The 22145-nt window shown below is 41.8% G+C and overlaps 1 protein-coding gene across 5 annotated transcripts in view; it reads left to right on the top strand.

The window, feature by feature from the left end:
* The window catches only part of GRB10 (growth factor receptor bound protein 10), a 263673-nt gene that overhangs the window by 164225 nt on the left and 77303 nt on the right, over window positions 1-22145 (top strand). For all 5 annotated transcript variants that reach the window (XM_073332709.2, XM_078851673.1, XM_073332708.2 and 2 more), the window contains one exon: window positions 17542-17758. In XM_073332709.2, the coding sequence (XP_073188810.1) occupies window positions 17542-17758 (217 nt within the window). The remainder of the gene's footprint in view (window positions 1-17541; window positions 17759-22145) is intronic.

Here is a 22145-nt window from a genome sequence, read left to right on the forward strand (position 1 = left end):
ATTTTAAAGTTTATGTGGGAGAGTAAATAGAAGTAGAAGAATCAAAGTCCGTCATTCCTAGAAATGACGCAGATCCACTGACATCATTTTGGTTATAGTTGGATGCTGCTTCTCGGTAACCAAAATATTTGACATCCCCAAAGTGTCTAATTGTATCCATTAACTGTAAGGTATCATTTTTTGAGCTTGTCTGCATGTGGTGCACCCTTGAGAATTTATTACTGTCTGAATGTAAACCCCTTTGCTACAAATGGTTCATAACATTACTTCAGTGTGAGCAAGGTGTATCATGTCTGGATACTTCAGAAGTGCATAATCTCAAAGCTGCTGACCTCTCTGGTCATTTATTCCTTACAGTAAGTGTTTCAAGTGTGTGGAGGCTTGTATATTCTCTTCAAAAGCCAATCAGCTTCCAAAGAGACTAGTCTGAGACCTCATCTATACTTACACTGGCATAGCTAAATTGATGGGGGGGGGGGATTATATTTTTGTACTGACATAGCTAAAATAGTGTAAACCTTAGTGTAGGGACACTTACAACAGCAATGACACTTGTATGTACGTATTTAAGTGTTGCCCACACTAGGAGAGATGGTGGTATAGCAATGCCAGCAAAACATACCCAGTGTGGACGAGGTCTGACTTTATGGTAACTTATTTAAGCACCATTGTGACAATTTATAAGGATAAGTTTCCACAAATCTTGCTTTTTCTGGCTAATTGTAAGCTACTTGGAAACTGGAGCAAAACAGCTGTGTATCTTAGCATTTGCAAGGCAAAATGTAGCATTAAAGATCTTGCTAAAACAGGAGCCTAATAATGGCAAGTTACTGGCTAAATGAATAACAGATTTAGGGTACCCTGGGTCCAAGTAAACTGTGGTGTAATTAGCATGCAACTCCCTTAAAGTTAACAGGGTTGCAGCTACACACACGAGTCCCAGATTTGATCCTTTATATCCAAATCAAGAACATAGGCTACTTGTGCAAGGGTATCAGATGTGGAACATGGGGTTAGAAATAATGAAATGTTATGGTACATTGTGCCAGCACTGACTGGATTCATAATTGTTCCAGAACAGTCAAACGTCCTAGTTTGGCAGTGTTAGCAAATAGTTTATGGACTCCCCACTGTACAACAGTAAGCACATTGATATTCAACAGTAATGTTACCATATCCATTTCACCTAGACTAGACAGATCCAGTCTGTGTTAAGTTCACTGAAACTTGCACAGTTCTCCTGTTTTGGGACGTACTGATTTTTGTACAGATAAAATGCTGAAGATAAAGCATCTTTTCTTTCCATCTGGACCAAGCGAGAATCTGTTTTCCTAGCTAGATTTTTCAATTGCTAACATGATCACATTATGGACCTAGTCGCTAAGGACTCCTGACTTCTAACACTGACTCAATAAGTGGCTTTTGTCCAGTCATTTAAGTCTTCCCTTATTTTATTTTTACCTCATGAATATTTGAGGCCTAAGTGATGTAGTTACATAGTTCATGCTTTCAAAACACTTTTTTTGCAAATCAACTTTAATACACTTCAAGAGAACTTTGTGAATTCTAGATGCTAGAAAAGATAGACAGATAGTGAATAGTAGAGCTGTAGAGCCATTTAACATTGGAGTCGGGTTTCTGGAAGGAAAATGGAAGAATCAAAAACTTGCTATTGAAACTAACTGGGACAACTACAAAAAGAGCTCGCATCTAAATTACTAGAATATGAAATTTCTAAACAACGAATAGAATTTGGCCAAAAAAAAAAAAAAACTCTGGCAATACAAGCTTTTTTTTTTTTTTTTTTTAAAGAAGTTTCACCAGGCCTCAAAATTCTTCTGTGTTCAGATTTTGCCTATTTCTAGGTCTAAACCATATATAACAGTCTTGCATTGTTTGTGGTCAAACCATGAGTCTGCTGGTGGAGTTTCAGGTCTGCACCAGAACCCGGTGAGTGGGTTGTAAAACTTCCTTTGTTTATAGGTGTGTCTCAATTTTTAGGTACCCAGCTTGATGTTCTTTCTAAGGGATGACTTTCTGAAAGTGCTGTGTAGGGTTGCCAACTTTCTAGTCGCACAAAACCAAACAACCTAGCCCTACCCCTTCCCCGAGGCCCTGTCCCGCACTCAATACATTTCCTCCTCCCTTTGTGACTCACTCTCCCCACCCTCACTCACTTTTACTGGGCTGGGGCAGGAGTTTGGGATGCAGGAGGGGTGAGAGCTTTAACTGGGGGTGTGGGCTCTGGGGTGCAGCCAGAAAGGAGGGATTCAGGGTATGGCGGGGGGGAGGGGGAGGATCTGGTCTATGGCAGGGAGTTGGGGTGAGGGCTCCAGCTGGGAGTGCTGGCTTTGGGGTCGGGTCGCGGATGAGGGGTTTGGGGTGCAGGAGCGGGCTGGGGCTGAGGAATTTGGAGTGCAGGAAAGGGCTACGGGTTGAGGCAGGGAGTTGTGGTACAGCGTGGGGGAGGGCTTTGGGCTGGGAGTGTGGGCTCTGGGATAAGGCCAGGGATGAGGGGTTTGGGGTGCAGGAGGGTGCTTTCGGTTTATGGGGGGCTCAGGGCAAGGGGTTGTGCTCTCTGGGTTGGGGAGCAGGCTTGCCTCCAGCAGCTCCCGGTCAGTGACGCAGTGGGGGGCGGGGGGAGGTCTAAGGCAGGCTGCTCCCCTGCCCCGGAAGCAGCCAGCAGGTCTGGGTCCTAGGCTGGGGGGGTCCGGTGACTCCACACGCTGCTCTCGCCTGCAGGCACACTCCCCCTCCCCCTGCTCCCATGGGCCAGTTCCCGGCCAATGGCAGTGCGGAGCTGGTGCTCGTGGCGTGGGCAGCGTGTGGAGCCCCATGCCCCCCCTCCACCCCCCACGTAGGAGCCGGACCTGATAGCCGCTTCCAGGCCGCAGCAAGGTGCCAGCCAGGACAGGTAGGGACTAGCCTGCCTTAGTGCTGCAGCACCGCCGACCAGACTTTTAATGGCCTGATCAGCGGTGCTGACCAGAGCCACCAGGGTCCCTTTTCAACCAGGTGTTCCAGTCGAAAACCAGACACCTGGTCACCCTAGTGCTGAGCCACCTAGTCTCTGGAAATTGGGCCCTTTTAAAATGTCTCAATTTGGGCACCTGCAAATCACTTTTCACTTCTGAAAGTATTGGTATCTAGCTATTGCCACCCTTTATCCAGATCAGAACAAGTTTGGCACTATAACTTTTAAGTATGAAAAAGCGATTGACTTAGATTTAAGGCTTCTGATTGCAATGCTTTTAACTGTTTTTTGGTAGAATTTGCTCTTGTACTCCCGTGGAGTGGTGGGCTATGATTTTGCCTGGTGAAGTGTTAGAGCTACAGAAATAAGTTTTACAAGGCTATCTTATACCTCCCAAGGTAAAATACAAAATGCAGGCGTAGATGCTGTTTTTGAAAAGTAAGTAGTGCCATCTGCTGGAGGTAGCATAATCCTGGAACAAGTTCCACATTTCAGCACGCCTCGTAGCCTGTAATATTTGGGGGGGGTTATCACAAATTACGACTCTTGTGGCCTTTTTTCCTTTATTGAAATGGCCTATTTTTTTGTTTAAGGTTCTACAGGTTGGCTTGGATGGGGATGTGCTTTAATTGGAACCTGACTGAAGTTTGAATAACATTTCATTGGGAGGGGTCAGAGAGTTATAATGCCATGCATACTGTATTTCCTTCATCTAACTCTGCAATGCAATCAAAGCAATAATCTATTTGGCAACACTGTAAGAGTTAGGTATTATTAACGTATTTAGTGTTTGTGGGAGGGGGAAGTTGTTCCTTTGTCCCTCACCTTTTACATACTTACAGTCTATATGCTCAATAGGATAGTATTATACTGGTACAAAGAAGAAAACATCCATACTTCCTTATTAATTATATTTATTAGGGTAGTGTCTAATGACCAACCAAGAATGGGGCCTCATTGTTAGGCACTCTACGTATACAGAGTTCCAGACAATTCCTGCCCTGAAGAGCTTACTATCTTAAATTAAACCAGTTAAAGGATAGGGGAACGAGTATAACACACAAGAAGTGTGAATAATGTGATGACAGTGAGTAGCTCCATTTTTATTTTTATTTTATTTTTGGTGGCTTTAATTAGGAAGGGCTAAGCTGGAAAGAAAAGGGAAGTTGAGTTTGGGAACAGAGCAGGGCAGAAGAAGGCAAGAAAGGCAGATGTGGAATGAAGCTGCGGTTGACTGTCCCAAATATCCAGTTAGCAGAAGAAGTCCAGTCATAACCATAGAAAGTGCTCTGATGTTCAAAGGTCCCGGCTTTGGCTGTTTATGCAGCCCCTCCTACCATCTGGAGCCTCTGGCTGGTTCTTCCTGTAGTTTTCCCCCAAGGCCAGGGGGTGTGGGAGGTGACACCACCTGTCTCCTAGTTTCCCTCTGGTAGGGAGCAGGGTTTTGCCCTACCCAGTTTTGGGTCCGATGGGTGCTGTGGGGGAGGGAGTGGCCCTGTCTGGGCCCCATTTCACCCTCTCACCCGCAGTGCATCAGTACCTACTTTGGCTGCTTCCTTACCCGCTATGCTTATGCCCTTAACGTTCTGATCTAGGCAGATGGAAGTATAAAGTCTGTAGCTGTTTCAGACTACGTGGAGCTCATGAGAAAGAGGCTGATATTAATGGTGTGGTACAGCTGACAATTTTTAGGAGTATGGAAATCAAGGGAAGGTAGGAGTCTTGTTACCTCAGCCACTGGGCAACTAGAAAAAATTAGTTTGGACAGTTTCCACTTTTGACTTATAGCATTATCTGATGGGTCTGAAATTGGGTAAATGGAGGCAGGATTTTTTGGATACATACCCAGCAGTCGATGCGGGAACCTTGATGAGATGGTGAGAAATTGTGGATGGGTTTTTCAACAGTGGAGTATTCTAAATTACTGTTGAGGCCAACCAGAATTGAGGGTGCACTACACCTATGAAAATCAAGCCATAAATGGCTGATGGGAAGGATTGGAATTGTATATAAAAAGTATTGAGAAGTCCACTTGGAGTGTGGCTAGGAGTAAGTAAGCATTCCTGTAGGGAGCAGATGACATTGTTTTGGTGGATCTAATCCTAATTTGAGTCTTAATTGTAGCAGTGTTCTTCTAGCGTATATTTAAAAAAAAAAATGCTGTAGGAACATATATTTGTAAAAGAAATCTGGTTCAGTACGTTTCTAATTCTTATTAGCTATAGGTAAATTAAACTAGTATTTATACCTTTCAGTGGAAATGTGAATGATAAATAGAGCCCTGCACATCTGCAGATATCCGCATCCACTAATGCAGATGCAGATATCCACCAACCATTTTTTGCAGATTGGATGCGGATACAAATTTTGTATCCATGCAGGGCTCTAATGATAAGGTGTATTTATTTCCTGGGTGTCATTGTCTACCTTCAGTGGGTTTTGTTTGTTACTAATTTAACATCAGCTGGAGAGTAAATTCACATGTAGTTGTGACACAAATGTACCATATAGGAAAAACAAAGGATCAACAAGGAAGCTTTATGATGATTCGGCTCTATATAGTTGATTTTGATAAAACTATTGTACACCTGGCTCCAAGCTCTGCTAAAGTCCTTAAAAGGTCAATAACAAGAGAAGCCCAGTGCTCACGTTATAGCTATAGTACATGGATGTACTGCAGAGATTTTATAAATAAACTAGTTGATTGTCTAAAGTCAATATTCATAATCTTAAACCCTCCGGTTTTTTACATCTGCATGATAGAATATGGATGCATTCAACAGTTGATCTATGTAGCCATTTGGAGTGTGATTTCAGCAATATGTTCTGCAAACTGTGAATACATGTGACAACTCTGAGTTCCCTTGTGACGAGGCAATAAAGGAACACATTTTATTACAGCAGCAGACCTTTTAAAAACTAGCTCCACTAATCAGTTTTGTAATGTGTTTTTAATTGTAGAGCCAGACGACGGCTACTAGTTGTACAATTGGTAAAGAATTACTTGATTAACACTCAAATGAAATTCAGGCTGATGTAAAACTTGAGCCTCCATATGCAGTCAAATCAAGGAAGATCCAGAATATTTAGATGAGACAACTTGACATCTGTACACCAAAAGCATGTATCCCTACCTGTGATTTATTGATGAATACGTAAGAAGTGTGAGAAACATTTCCTAACACCATAAGTGCAACACACTATCCGATCGCAACTTCTTTCATGTACGAAAGTAGACTGTTTTGGAAAAGGAATACATTGCCTTCTTCCTTGCTTATACAGTTGCCAGATCTGAAGGGGGTAAATATAGGTTTTTCTGGGGGGAAAGGTGAATTTTTAGTACATTAGAACACTGGATTATAAGACACCAAACTACATAACCTTCCCATAACTTTTCTTCTGAGCCAAAATGATAAGTTTGTGTTAAAATTTTTATTCAACTCATTAAAGTAAACAAAAACCTTCCACAGAAGTATAACTGCAAAATTAAAAGACAACACTGTCTTTTTTTTTTTTTTGGCATCTCCATACCTATTGCTAATAATCAATCAATTCTGTTGACTAAACTGACATTTGAAATATGTTCAGGTTAGCTCTGTTCCTCTTGTATCCTTTAAACTACACACGTCACAGCAAGATAAGTCATATACAGTGTAAACACTGGTTTGACTGAAGTAATTTAAAGGGCAAAGTTAATGATTAAATTCCAGCAGTTGTATGTAACTTTTGGAGCTTGAACGAAATATATTAAAGTTTCAAATCTAGAGACTAAAATTACTCAAATGAGACTTCAAAATCTCATGATCTAAAGCGGTGAAATTAGATGGAGGATAACTCAGGTGTCAAATAACTGTGTATGCTGAATTTAACAATTGACTACTGTGAATACTGGCTATTAGGATTCATATCTGCTGTTTCATGAAGGAAAAAAGATTCCATTAGTTTTCCCTTAGGTTACTGTAACTAGTTTTCCATTTTAAAACATTATTTAAATAACCTCCTTATTTAGGTATGAAATGAAAGCGGTCTGACACTTAATTGGATCCAACGGAGCTGTTGCTTGAACATTTAACTGAGAGTACATAGTCTGTCCTGACCAATAATACAGCAGTATTCTTGCCTTGTTGTCCTGGAGATTCTCTGGTTCAGTAGCTAATTTGATATTTTAGGCCATGGCTTTAGCTGAGCAGAGCGCCATGTCGTGAGGTTATGTACTCAGTTTCCTGGAGCTGGGATAAAGCTTGTGCTTTCTTGGCAGGACAAGCCATGAAATAGTATTTGTTTTCGTTTGCAAAGATTGTTTGCTTATTCTACTCAGCATTATTGCAGTTAATAAGGAAAGGGGAGTGCAGATTTTGTAAAGGAAAGTGGGCTGAGTGTCAGGCGGCAGAGCTCCATTGAGCCTAAATTACCCGGGAGCTGTTTGTGGCCTCTTAATCTTTTTACTTTATAACTCAGAGAACTTTATTGATTTAAATTAAACTGTAACATCACAATGAAATAGTAAGTATAAAGTTAATGTGTTTAGACCAAGGAATATTGGAGCTAATACATTTCTCACTTACCTTTTGTTTCCATAGTTTTAAGGGAAAGATAATAGGATATTTTAAAGCCGTTCATTGTCTCTTCAGTGTAAATGTATAATGTCAAGGTGCATTCAAGCAAAACCAACCTTTGCTCTGTCAGAATATAATTCATACTATAACCAGAAATCCTCTTAAACCCATAAAGTACGACTTTCCAACATGGTTTGCAATCTGCTAATTATCTACTATATGGCCTACCAACAGTACTTCAAATCAGCTGCCCATTGCGGACCAATGCCTTGCCTTTTCCTCAGTGTTTAGACCAGCAACTTGCCACCCTTGTCTACATCTGCACTAGAGAAGAGAGCACAGTGCATGTCATTTCAATCGTAGGTACACAGTCTAGGAACAATGCTGTTTCCCTGTCCACCACCAACTCACTGAGTGAGAAAGCCCAGTCTACCCCAGCCTTACTACCTTGAAGGAGTTGCAGCCTTTCTACAATCATGGTCATTGCAAGTTAAGTACCAGCCTCTTCTCCTGCCCTGTTGCCTAGAGACAGGCAGCATATTCAGCTTTATCAGTTGCTCTACATATAGGTGTCACACACCTGAGCATCCACTTCATCAGACCAGTTGCTTATCATGAAGAGAAGGGGGTTGAGAGCAGGTCTTGTGCTTCCTGACCATTCTTCATTAGTTTCCCAGGTCCTAAACGATCAGGTTTTTAAACTTTTAACGCACCTTAATTTTAACGTTTAATTCTAAGTAGCCATCTTAATCTATAGTTCAAATACGCAGATGTGTGTAATGTTTAATACTGAACAAGATTTGACCATTCCCATAGTATGTGGCCCATTACACAAACTTGTTTCAGTAATGTCTGAATCCTGTGGTGGTTAAAATATAGTGTACAGGGAGGAGGTAAGGAATAGGTGTTGTGTTTGTCTTATTTATCAACTATCTTGTCACAAGTTCCATAATTAGATTCACTGGTGCTATGTGTCTCAAACATACAACTCCAACCCAAACCTGATCATCCTCCAACCCAAACCTGATCATCCTAATGTCCTTTAACTTCCTGTGTGGAAGTATATCTCTGCGAAGGGAAAGCTCATCACATCTCTTTATAACTGGAGTGGAATTGATAGGCTTAATCCAGACTTGGGAACTTCAGGATATTTTTGTCTTTTGGATCCAACTGTCTGTTCTTGTTCGAGGCGTTTAAAGATTTAGTTAAATACGCTCTAGAGTGAATTGATATATTTGATTGCTAGGTCTTGTGGCTCAGAGCTGAGGTTGTCCTAGGGGTATCTAGTGTGAACTTTCACCTGTTTAGCCTAAAGTAAAGGCATTCATTAAATAAAAATTATACCACTTCTTTCTACTTTGAGGTATAGAGAAGGGCCAAGAGGTTTCTTTTTAAAATACATAGAACATGAGCGGGTTTTTCACCTTAGAAATAGTTGGAATGTGTACAGTCAGGATCTCCCTGTTTTATCTGGAGGATCCATGGAGGAGGAGCTTTTGAATGTTTACTGTGAGCACAGTGGCACCCGAATTAGAGGGCAGATTGTTATGATGGCTTTGGTGGAGATTCATTCTCTAAAGCAGTGGCGCCCAACCTTATTACACAGGAGAACCACATAAATGTAAGCACAACCTTGTGTGGGCCAAACAGATTCTAAATATTTTAATAAGATTTAAAGTCCCCTCGATTGATTTATATGTTAAGTTCCGCTTGTCTCATGTGTATTTAGTTAGGCTGTTTCTACGCATAGTATTGTCTGTTTATACACTTGTGTAAACTAAAATGGTGTGACATAGTGACAAAATGCTAATGAATCAGATGCTAGTATACTGTGTTGAAGCAGGCTGCGCGCCTCATGAAATGCTCTGGTGGGCAGTAGGTTGGGCACCCCTGCTCTAAAGTGTTCTGTAGTCATTGTAATTAAATAAACATTAACAGAAATTGCAAAACATCCTTGGTTTTAATCAGCAAGTCTAAAATCCTTCCACTCTGAGCCTGCTCAGTTTTCATTATCTTGTCATCTCCCCAGTCTTCCAGGAAAGGCACCATAAGAATCCAGCCCTGAATTTCTAATCTTTACAGAAAAAAGCAACCAGCCAACCATTCCCCACTCTCTCTCGCTCTCTCTTCCCCCGTCTGCCCCCAACAAATTTTATACATCATGAAGACTCCAAATCAGGCACAGAAAGCATGTGGTTTCTCCCCCCTCCCCCTTCTTTTGCAAGCCACCTTTAATTGATCCTTTTCTGTGCTCTTTAACACTTTGGATTTTATTAACTGTAACATTCTTGGTATGTAGCCTTATTTTTTTTTTAATGGTTGTTACCTTGCGGCAATAACTTTTTTTAACTTAGTTTGTCTGTGTATTTTATTTAAAGAAATAAGGTGTGTATTAAGAACATTACTCAAGTCCAGCCATAAAGTTTTAAGTACATAGGTGTTTATATACTGAATTCTTTTCAGCACATAAAGTTTAATGGGCATAAATTTTGTGCTAAAGACTTCCCAGCCTCTTGCTGGGCTTACAGAAATTAGAATAGATGCATGTGAGACGTCAGAGCTCTCCAAAGACTACAGCAGGTGTTACGAGTTCCACATAGACTTCTTTATATGTTGAATTCCAGCACACTCAGAACTTTGGTGCTCAAGGATCACAGGTGTCCTAAATTGAGCCTGACGCTCCTCTCCAGAGACAAGTCTTGGGTGGTTTCTAATCTGCCTTTCCTACCACTGGACACCAGTCCCATATGGCATTTTGTAAGCTGTACATGGACAAGCATGAAGCTTTGAAGTACATCAGCCCCAGTTAGGGTTAGGAGTTACAGACAGAATATGCTCTCTTAAAAACCCTGGCAGATTACCTCTACGCTCCTTTCATGTCAACGTAATTCCCCGTACAGTCGCATAGAACTTGCAGAGTCCTTACATAATACTTTACCTGCAGAACAGGCACAGAGTTCTAAAGGTCATATAGCACTACCTTCCTGTTTGTTTTACCAGATGACTCAATCCTCATTTGGGCCAACTGATGTACATGAAGGAGGCCTTTAAAAATTCTCCTGTTGTCCTATATTTCGCGAGACATTACATGAACTCTTATTCTCCTTGTCAGTGAGCAGGATTTGGCTCATGCTGTATTGAAACTTAGTATCAGTTAGTGGTCAGTACTTATAAGAAAGATCACCATCTATCTGGACAGCCGCTACCCTGATAATTGACTTTTTTTTATGGCAGTATATGGGAGTAAGTGTTTCATACTGTCTTCTATTCATGCAAGATCGGTTGCAAGTGGTGACTGAGGAGCAATATATGGTCTGTGCTTACCCTAGTAGAGGTCAAAACAGAGTTTGTGGGAAACGAACTAAGAAAGAGGGTTGAAGAATGAAATGTACATGTGGGGAAATGAGAATAAAATTGTTGTGCCTTAATTCGCTTTAAGTAGTCCTCTTAAAGTATGGATTAAGTTTAAAAAAAAATTTCAAACAAAGGCATTATGGGACTGTTGTTGCCATCCGAAACGTGCTCAGTCTATGTGTATAAAAATGTTTGAGTTTACAGGGCTGCCAGTTGGAGAAAAAATAAAACTCTACCCCATCTGGATTCTTTCCCCGTGCAACATTGGGAGTAATAAAAGTTCTGCAGGGTAATAGGCCCGCTGACAGCTGTGCAAAATCCATTGTCTTCAGAGGATTTGCACACATGGAGCTGATTGGAACTTGGTAAAGGATTCTTTTGTGTTACAAGAGAGGGAATTAGTTCACTCCCTCAAGATGCGGTGTCTCGGCAGGACTAACATCAATACTAAAAAAGCAGGAGAAATTTGTTGTTAAAGTATACCGATAGGACTTTGTTCCATGTACCAGACCTGCATAGGGGACTACAAATAATACTTAAACAAAAAAAAAACTCTACAAACTTTAGATGTAGATTAAGGTATTCCAGGCCTGATAATATCCTCCTTCTTTGTTACAGTATGTACAGAAACACTAGGTGGTGCTCTGAAGAAGCTGTTTTATTTCTGTGGAAAAAGACAGAAGTATCTAACTGAGCAGCTGTTCACTATAGAACATGCAATGATGATCTCTTGTACTCCTTGCCCCAGCCCGAGTGAATGCTTGCATTTTGTCCTGTAGCTGAAAGCACGCACTTCAGTTTTACCAAAAAATAATGCTGTTGATGTATGGTGGAGCCTTGTTCATGCCCTTAAGCAACATCTGGTAAGGACTCAGATTCAAGAGTAGTTCAAAACTACAAAAAATCTTTTTGGTGTGTATTAAGTCTCAGCAATCTTAGCATTTCATGTTTTTTAACACATTTAAAAGGGAAGGGATGATTCTTCGAGTGATGCTCCATATATGGATTCCAAACATGGGTGCGCATGCCCCCAATGCGCCAGAGCGAAAATCTTGAAAAAGCAGATATCCTAGCCCCAACACAACTTGGATTCAAGAAAAGACATAAAACCCAGACATCCATCTTCATACTCCTGGACCTTGCTGCAGAATTTGCCAGTCAGCCACAAAATGTTGTTGTGCAGTCTGAGAGAGGTATACAAGGGAATCGATTAAAATTGCTTGAGTCCTCCCTGGAAGGATGGGTCCAAAAGATAGTGATAAAAGATTGCAAGCGAGGTCTTGGATTGCAGAGGATTAGAGTTCTATGAGGATCAATTCTCTCTGGTCATCTTCAGCACTTACATGCAGACATTAAGTGGACCAGAGAAACATCAGTGATTCAGATTTACACATGACACACCGCTCTCTTGTTATGCCTCACAAAATACACCATAGTAGTGTTGCAACCTCTCCTCCAGGCTTTCCCAGGCTCATCCCTCTTTTGAGGTAGCTGTCCTGGGGAATCTGTAAGGGTGCTCAGTAGCTGCTGCCAGTGGTCCAGTTTTATTGGCTCAGAATCATCCTGGGTGTACCTCAGAGGTGGCAACCCTACAGGATAGTTAACAAGCCACTCTCGTCCTTGGTCAGGATCAGTTCACGGATGAAGAAAAGCTGGCGGCTGCTGCTAAACCTAAACTCATTGAAGCTGACCTAGAGCAAGATCAGCATTGCTGATTGCTGGAGGAAAACACTTTGGAGGGATTGCCCTGTGGATGCAAATTCCCTTTTGAATTGCACATCCACAAATGGTCAAGGCTGTCCAGAGCGCTTCTGGACTCCTTGATTAAGCTAGGTTCTTGTTACAAGTAACGTGTTCTATTATGTGGTTGGCTAGGAGGTTGTGTTTTGTCCTGGCAGATGATAACCTAACCTCCAAAATAAACACCTGGCTTATCTCCTGTTTGAACTGTATCCATGCAGGTGGCTATCCAAGCATCAAACAATCCTCCCTTAAGAAATTTCAGCGATCAGAAAATGCAGCATGAATTATCATGAGCACATCAAATCTGCTCTCTGCTCAGGCCTCGTCTTACATACTTAAAACATATGAAAGTCTAGCTGTGTCAGGCAGAAATACGAAAAAAACCTCACAACCCATAGCTACATAGCTATGCTGACAAAACCCACATTGTAGAAGCAGCTATGGTGACAGAAAAATGCTCCTATCCACAGAGTTTGTTTGGGGAAGTGGTGTTCCTGCATCACAGGGATGGGGGAAATACCTTCTGTTGGTGTAGCTACATTTAGATGCTTATGCCAGCACAGCTATGCTGGCGTAGGGACTGATAACCTCAGTATGTTGACTCTCTCCATAGAATATTGCATGAAGTTAAAGATATCAGTTCTTATCTTCAAAGTGCTTAATGACCAGGGTCCAGGAACTGGTAAACTGTGGAGCAAATTCTGACAATATATCTAAGAACTGCCTCAAACATCAATGCTTTCCATTGCAAGCGCAAGGTGTTCTTCATTAATGTAAACATATAGCATCTCAAACACTTTTTCTTAAAGCAGCGACGATGGGGCCGAATGAAGTCCTTACACCACTTTTTCTTCTATCTATCAGCTTCACAGCTTTGTTCATCTTTAAACCTTTTTGTTCTGTCATTCTTCACCATGTCTATCCAATGCATCCTCAGTCTTCCTCTATGTCTAGTTCTTTGCACTCCTGGTATGTATCATCATGTATAGTATCCTTTCCAAGTTCGTTCTTGACATGCATCCAGACCATCTCTGTTAACTTTGTTTCAGAAAATTCAAGAAAGACATTTCTTGCCCTAGCCATTTCTCTCTTAATAGCTATTCATTTTTTATTTTCTGCAGTTTTGAAACTCTCAGTATTTCCCTCAGCCAGTTTATTTCTGCAGTCAATAGTTTACCTTTGTAGGTGTTCCTCATACTTCAGCATTCCAACCTGTACAGCAGTATCGGCATGACAGGTGACTCATATACACTGCCTTTTTTTGTTTTTATTAAATTTCTTTAGGCTTTCAGATCTTGCAGAGCTTTCTGAATGTAGTAGCAGCTATTTTGATTCTACTTTTTATCTCATCTTCACAGTTCCCATTCTTTGATACCCGTCTGCTGCGGCACACAATTTTTTCCAGTTCTAGTTTTTTGTCTGTGACTTTGATCTTTACCTCTTCCTCTTGGACTTCCAGTTGCCACAGTTTGTCTTTTTTCTGTGCTGATAGTCAATCCCAGTTTTCTACTTTCCTGGTCTACTTTGCCTCTTATTTTCTATAAATCCTCCATGGTCAATGTTGTGAGGTCAATATTGTGTGCAAATTTAAGCTTTCTTGTTCTCCATCATAACTCTTCTTCCACTCTTCTTGTGTCATCTCTCCGTGCTACAGGTATCAAGTTGAACAAATTCTGTATCGCATGCATTATTCCCCACCTTGGGAGTGGGAGAGAGAAGGGAAGAACCACATATGCATAGGTGCTTGAACTAAGGGCTCTGGGGGTGCTGCTGCACACCCTGGCTTCAAGTAGTTTCATTCATATACAAAGTTTACAGTTTGGTTCAATGGCTCTCAGCACCCCCACTATACAAATTGTTCCAGCAGCCTTGCACATATGACAGCCTTGCACATATGACATATGATTGCTCAATGTACTGTTTGAAGGCTCTTGGTTAACAACATGGTGATAAGCTTGGGGTAAGGCCCAGAGAATACACTTTGAAAAACTTGCATATATGAAGGGACTGTGAAATAATACCATTTCAAGGTGGGTTTGGTTATATAATTGATTTACCCTAAATGTTTGATGTTGTAGAGTGATATAAAGACCTTTCATTCCATTTTTCATCTCTGTTGCCCTACACATTGGTCCTTTAGTAATGCTTTCTTCAACAAGGTAACAAAACTGGATGCTCTTAATGGATATGTCTACATTGTGGTCACAGGGTATGCCTGCAACTTGAGAAGACACACTTCAGCTAGCTTTAATCTAGCTAGCTCAGGTACTGGTGCCAGCAGCGAAGTTCTGGAAGCATGGGCTTCCATGTAGGCGTAAAACTGCCTGGAGCCTTAGGTAGTTACTCAGGTGGCTAGTCCACACTGAAGCCTCTGCTGCTGCAGCTTCCTTGTTCCGGTATCCAAGCTGTCTTGATTAAAGCTAGGTCAGGTATGTCTACAGGGGCTGCAGTCGCACCTTGGGATTTCAGTATAGACATAACAAATGTGATGGAACTGCTGCTCTGCAGCTCTAATAGCTCCTTACATAGCTTAGTCACCTCTTCAGCTTTTTTCACTCTGGGCAGTGAATTTAAATGTTGAGCTGATCTCCTTCTAACGCTAACGAATTCAACTCCATTTCAAGTGTACTTGGTATGACAGTATTTTTAATGAAGTGCACTATTGTATGCACATTAAACTTAATATTGCACCCCTGAGCCCATTTGCTTTATCAGGAGTATCCTATTGATCAGCTACAGGTGGATCTTAACTTCCCCCTGTTTTGCTAATCTGAGAGTTTAATGATTTTGTTGCACACTAATACCTTTGTCGAGATTAATAAAATTAGAGCCCCCGGGACTCTAAGGCACGTCAATTTCCACTAAACACACACCTTTCTCTCTGTTCTGCTTTACGCTTGCTAACCGGTTGTTATGCATCTTAATTCACCTAAGACATACCCCTGCCTGCAACACCTGACAGCTATCTGGTTCTACCCCTTATAATGCTGGTGATGCCCCACTGCCTAGGGCTCCTCCCATGCTCTGATATTAGAGTTCAGTGGTTAAGCTCAGGAGCCTTGTAACTTTGCCTCTACTCCTTGTTGCCCTGATGAGACAGAAAAGCTGGAATGTGACCCTATTTCAGATATGTGCTTGTCCAGTAAGAGGAGAATCTGAGGGAGGGAGTGAAGCTTAAGATACACTTGGAAAGTGTAGATAAGTTTAGATATAACTAAATTTAGCATCTTATGTAAGGATGCGTAAAGTGGCAAAAAAAAAAATAGAGGAGGTGGTCTAGTCCGGTGAAGATGTGCTTTAGCAACTGGTAATCCACCATAAGGTACAAAGGTCCAGGAACAAACAAAACCATCCAAAAATGGAACAAATGCACTTGCTGCTTCTGTAGTGGCTGTACTTAATCTAGACATATAATGGGTAACACTTTCAATTAAACTAAAGTGTCTTTGGCTCTGTTGAAAGTCCCATTGACTTCAAATGGAATTTAGGCTCGAAGTCACTACTTTTGTTTTTGTTTTTGAAAATGTAACCCAGTATTTAATATACCTCTGGATACTTCTATGGTGTTTTGTTTTGAGCAGGTTCTTGGCTTGTCATATCCATCATGAATTGTGGGTGGCAGTGTCCAAAACTAGTTCATTGGACATTATAATGAGCCCTGAACACTGCTTCAGTTTAATTAGATATGTAGTTGAACAGAAATTCAGCAATGTTATTTCAGGTGCAGTCATCAAACCAACATATTTTGAGGACTTCAGTAATCAGTTTCAATGCAGTAGTGGAGACAGCTGCTGCTGAAGTGTCACAGGCAAAACACCCACTGACAGTGGCTTGAAGGAAACTTATAGATGTTTATCTTGAAAATGAGGGGGTGGAGGAGCAAGATCAGAAGCTGTTTGGGGCAGGGAACATGTTTTAACTGGGTCGTGCTATGTAACTGTTGAGGTAATTTGTTGCTAGGGAATATCTGTTATAATAAGTGTTCTAAGAATGAGGATTTAGAGGGTATTAAGTTTAAAAGACTCTCGGGGTTTATTGTCTCGCAAAGTACCCGGAGTTAAACTAGCCAACAAAGAATGAATGAGAAGATTGCAGATTTACTGTAGGTTGCATGGCTACTCAAAGTTCGAGGACTGGGAGAAATTGGGGACAACATGATAGGAATTTTCAGAAAGTGTTTGTTTTATTTCCCCTCTCCGATCCACTCCATTCATTGGTCAGCACTGCAGTCTAAAAATTTGAAGAGATGGAGGGCTATTGGCTGATAGTCAATGATTGACTGATTCACCATCACAGTGGCTTTCCAACTTGCCCAACTCGGGATCTCTTTTCCCCTATTAAGTCTCCTCTGTAGAAGGTTTAATCTGTCTAGGTTCTTGCATCGTACAGTTTAACATGTGTCATACTATCTGTTGGTGCTGTGAACGCTCAAAAATTCTGAAATTCAGAGAGAGAATTTGAAAAGCCATTGAGTTTAAAATGTGTATATCAGTCCTTCTTGTAGTGAGGTGATGCTTCCAATACAAGGCATACTGTATTAGAAATCAAAAGTTAACTGATTATTGAAAAGACCTGAAAAGATAAGAATTCACTGCTCTTAGTAACTGGCATTGACACTGAATGAGGTACTGCTACTACATCCACAGTGCAGGGCAATATAGATTCATTACCAGCAGTAGATACAGCTGTCTTCGTATTTCTAAATAGTCAAGTGGTTGTCAAAAGTGCTTTTTTTTTTTAATTGTGCTCTGACTGTGAAAAAGCTTTCTATAACAAAAACTTGGACATTGAAGAGAGCTCGTAATATGAAAATATTTGCTCTCTTATCTGTAAACTGTCTTTATCCTTCTAAATTTCTGTAGTAGTTCTAGCCTTCAAATGTGTAATGCCATCTTTATTTTGTCTGTTTTTCAGATGATGACGTGGACCTAGAAGCTTTGGTAAATGACATGAATTCCTCATTTGAAAGCTTGTACTCAGTGTGCGGTATGCAGTCAGAAACCACTCCCCTCCTTCAAAATGGCCAGCTTAATCGCAGCCAACTGCCAACCTCAGGAACAAGTTCTCTGCAGCCCATGTCTCCAAGGCAGAAGGTGCAGCGGTCTCAGCCAGTGCGCATTATGGCAGTAAGGTATGAAAAGAGGACAAGATAGAGGGACTCTTACGTGTGTTGCCTTGGGCTAACTGAAAGAACCCAGATCATCTCATGGGTGATATCTGACAGCTGCTTAGTGGTACTAAGTAATAATGCACTTGATTTTTGTTCTGTTTTTGAAGAGGCAGATGGGTTACCAACTAAGACAGAAAAAACAATCTTGTATATTGTCTATATTTCTTGGAGGCCATGTCTTTAGTATGGGCTTGCTCAAGTGACCTTCCATGTTTGGATTTAGTTAATATCCTTCATCCAAATGTTCTGTTATGCGCAGTATCTACTCAAAATATCTTGTTAGTTTAATAGAAACACTTTACCTTCTGTAGTAGCCATTAGACAGTTGACTAAAGGTGTGTTTGCCTATATGAGGCCCAAACTGAAACAGCAGGTTTGTGTTACAAATTTATAACATCTTATATTAATAGAGCAAGTCTAATACTGCCTCTAGTGACCCCATTAAAATGGGGTTGTGACCCACTTTGGGGTCCCAACCCATAAGTTTAGAACTGCTACAGTAAAGCATCTTCAACTCCAGACATAGCAGCATTATGCTAGTGAATAAGAAGCCAAAAGTGGAAGTATCTTTAAATCAGGTTGCTGTTCCCAGCATGGAACTTGCTTCTTTCAAGCTTGAAGTGAATGATTAAACAGACTTTTTTTATAGTAGTTGAAGGCTTTTATGTGTAACAAAAGGTTCTTAAAATCTCATTTGTTTGTTTTAAAAAAAAAAAAAAACAACAACAACAAACCCTGCTGTTGGTTTAATTGGACAGGCTGATTTGCTTTCATCCGGTCCGCAAGTATATTTGGGATTTTCACTTCAGTTAACAAATATCCTTTCCAAATGAAGTCTGAGTTGACGTGTGCTGTTGATTCCAAAAAGCTTCCAAAAAGCCTACACAACACCCATAGCCTTGCTGATCTGATGTGTCATGTCAGGAAGGCAACCTCCCTTCTTGGTGACAATGGAACCAAGATACTCAATTTCAACTTCTTGTCCATCGATTACGATGGATGGGGTAGAGGTCCATCAGCCACATAAATCAGTTTAGCCTTCTTCCAGTTGACTTGCAGACCAACCTTACGTGCTATTTCCTTACATATTTTCAGGACATGGATGAGATTAGTTCATGAGGATGTGACTATAGCCATGTTATCTGCGTATTCCAGGCCTGTTAAGCAGTATCACCCCCAATCTGCACCTAGTGACCGCTTCCATCATTTGGTCAATAATGATGTTGAGCAGATTGGAGCAGCTACTCACCCTTGATGGACGCCGCTGTTGTACTCAAACTAGTTGGACATTCTAGTACCCAAGAGAACACAGCTCTCGCTTTTGGCGTTGCATTTCTACAAGAAGGTTGAGGAGCTTGCCAGGCACACCAGCAGCTTGCAGCAAAGCTAAAGGGAGCAACAATCAACAGAGTCAAATGCAGCTTTCACATCAATAAAGGCTATATACACCTCATCCTTCTTGCATTGAAACTCTTGGGCTTTTTGAATAATTTGTCTAATGGTAAGAATCTGCTCCATGGTTAATCCAGCTGGGCATAGACCTGGCTTGCTGTAGATAGCACAGATTCCTTATGATGGTCTTAACACGCTCAGAAAGAACCAGCGTGAACAATTTGCTTGGAATGGAAAGCAAAATGAAGCTGCAGTGATTGAAACACACCAGAGCATGGCCTTTCATTTTCCAAAATGGAAGAATTAATCCCATGGCAGCATTCATTGGATAGTTTCTCATGAATCCAGATTTTGTTGATAATGTGGGTCAGCCACTGTAAGACAGAATCTCCGTCGTGCTTGATCAGCTCAACAGCAATACGACAAAAACTGGCAGCACGACCGTTCTTGAGCTTACAGGCTGCACTTCGAACCTACTTGACTATGACATCGCATTACATGGAGGTCACTCCACTCTTTGCATCCCCCTGAACTGCAAATCTGCTGCTCTGAAGAAGCACTTAGAACACTTTCAGGAGCTTCTTATCTACTCATTCAGCCTCGGTGCTGAATGTGTTACTGTGTCCATCCTTAATAGCAAGGATTTGTTCCATCTTTTAAGTTTGACTGGCTTTTAAGTTGTGCAGTTCTTTATAGACTTTGCTGTAGTCATTTGTGGCCAATACAGCTTCTGTCAATACAGCCTTATTTACCCAAAATATCTCCCGGTCCTGCTTTAAAGCTGTTACAAGCAAGGCACTGAGGCATAGGTATTTTTGGTTGTTCTTGATTAAGCGAGCCAAGCCATGTTTTTTCTATGATGTCTATGGTCTATGGTTGACTTGCCCATTGATATTTAAGGCTAGCATGCCTTTTCCACAGCACTTTGTTGGCAGCATCCATGACGGGAAACTGGAAACAGTCACATAACTTGTTGACTTGCTTGTGTTAAAAGCTTTAATCGGCAATGGTTAGTGTGTCAAATCATTTGCAGATTTCAGCCTGCTATTCCATTTTGACAGCAGCATCAGTCAGTTTCTGTAATTCTAACTCACTAATGGATGGCTTGGTTTGACTAGCCTTCAGCTTCAGTTTTGTCATGACCACAAGCAACCTGTGGTCCGTATTGCCAACTTCCATACCCCTGAACACCGAACAGTGGTATATGCAGTGGTATATACAGCTTCCCTGCCAGTTGGCTATCAGAATGTGAACTAGTGCTTTGCGGGTTCATCCATCATTCAAATACAAAGTCCGTGCATTTATGTTCTTCTGTTGGAAATCGATGTCAGAAACAAGGAGACCAGTGGGGCACGAATCTCCCTGTTACCATTCATGGTCATATTCACAAAGAAATGCCCAATGCTTTCTGGATGCAGGCAGCCTACCTGACCCCTGTTGTGCCAGGACCCCGGGCTGCAGCCCTGAAAGCCCCTGCATTAATCCAGCCCTGCATTTTCATCACATAGCACAGTGATAATCCTCTGGGGAAGATGTGGTTTGGTTTTGTTTTTTAAATGGTTTCCTTGGCATTCCCAAGCATAACAAACTTATCAGAGAAGACTCTGACTCTTAACTCTGTGCAGTTCCACAAGCACTTGTACAGCATGGCTCAGATTCACGTAGGCTCAACATCACCATGCAGGGCCAGATTAACACAGAGGCTTTCGGGGCTGCAGCCTGGGGCCCTGGCACAGCAGGGCTCGGGCAGGCTGCTTGCACCCCATGGCCCCATGCCGCTCTGAGGCCCATGGTGGCAGGAAGGCAGGGAACCGGCCAATGGGAACTGCGGGGGCAGCATGTGGAGACACGCTATTCCCCTCCCCCAGGGACACACACAGAGACATACTGGCAGCTGGCTGCTTCCAGAAGTGGCGTGGGGCTATGGCATGCAGGCAGGCAGCCTGCCTGAGCTCTGCTGCGCCACCAGCCAGGAGCCACCTGCGGTAAGCGCCTCCCGGCCGGAGTCTGCAGCTCACACCTCCTCCTGCACCCCAGCCCCCTGCCCCAGGTCAGAATCCCTTCCTTCACCAAACTCCCTCCCAGAGCCCGCACCCCTCACCCTCTTCTGCACCCCAACACTCTGCCCCAGCCTGGAGCCCCCTCCTGCATCCAAATTCTCTCCCAGAAAGAAACTAATATAACAGCTGTTCTAAGGTAAGAAGTAGGCTATTTTGAATTAACTTAACTATATTCTATGTGTTTTAAGATTGAAATGTAACCACAGAATGGCTTTATGTTAATTAAAAGGCAAGTTTAGTATAGCGTTAATAACCTTGATGCCATAATTGTAATCATTTTGTTTTAAATTAGCAAAAAGACTTGTATACAAGGGTCCCTCAAAATCTAATAGCCCCAGGCCCACAGGAGAGCTATCCGGCCCTGTCACCATACTTAACTTGTAGGTGCCCAGAAAATCACTTGGCCTCACAAAGCCTGAGTTAGGCACCTAGGCTTCCTATACGATGAATGGGGAGAGATAGGTGCCTTCCAATGGGATCACAAAAGCTGGCATGCTAGACTGCTCCTCACCTAAGTTAGCCAGTGGGAGATGTCAACAAGAGGGATATGTGCTGAATTGAAACCTTCTGTTTCCACTTCACTATACTGGAGGTCAGTGCAAGTCTCTGATCATAGGCTGTCTATAAGCCTGAGGCACAAGAGACTGTCTTGATTATAGGGAATCTTTACCATAAACTATATAGTGACCAATTCCGGGTAGCTCTACTTCGTCTAGATGGCTCTTTCATCACATTGTTTAGACACAAGTAGGGAAAACCCCTACCACCTGGCTAGACAAGTCAAATTGCCACTGTTACAGCCCACAATTATGACTGGCACACCACTTCCCACCAAAACTTGCCTATTAACCTGTTTAAACAGGTGTGCCTTATACTGGACCATAAAGGCTGCGAAA

The sequence above is a fragment of the Lepidochelys kempii genome, chromosome 2 (assembly GCF_965140285.1).
Source record: "Lepidochelys kempii isolate rLepKem1 chromosome 2, rLepKem1.hap1, whole genome shotgun sequence".
Lineage (NCBI taxonomy): Eukaryota > Metazoa > Chordata > Testudines > Cheloniidae > Lepidochelys > Lepidochelys kempii.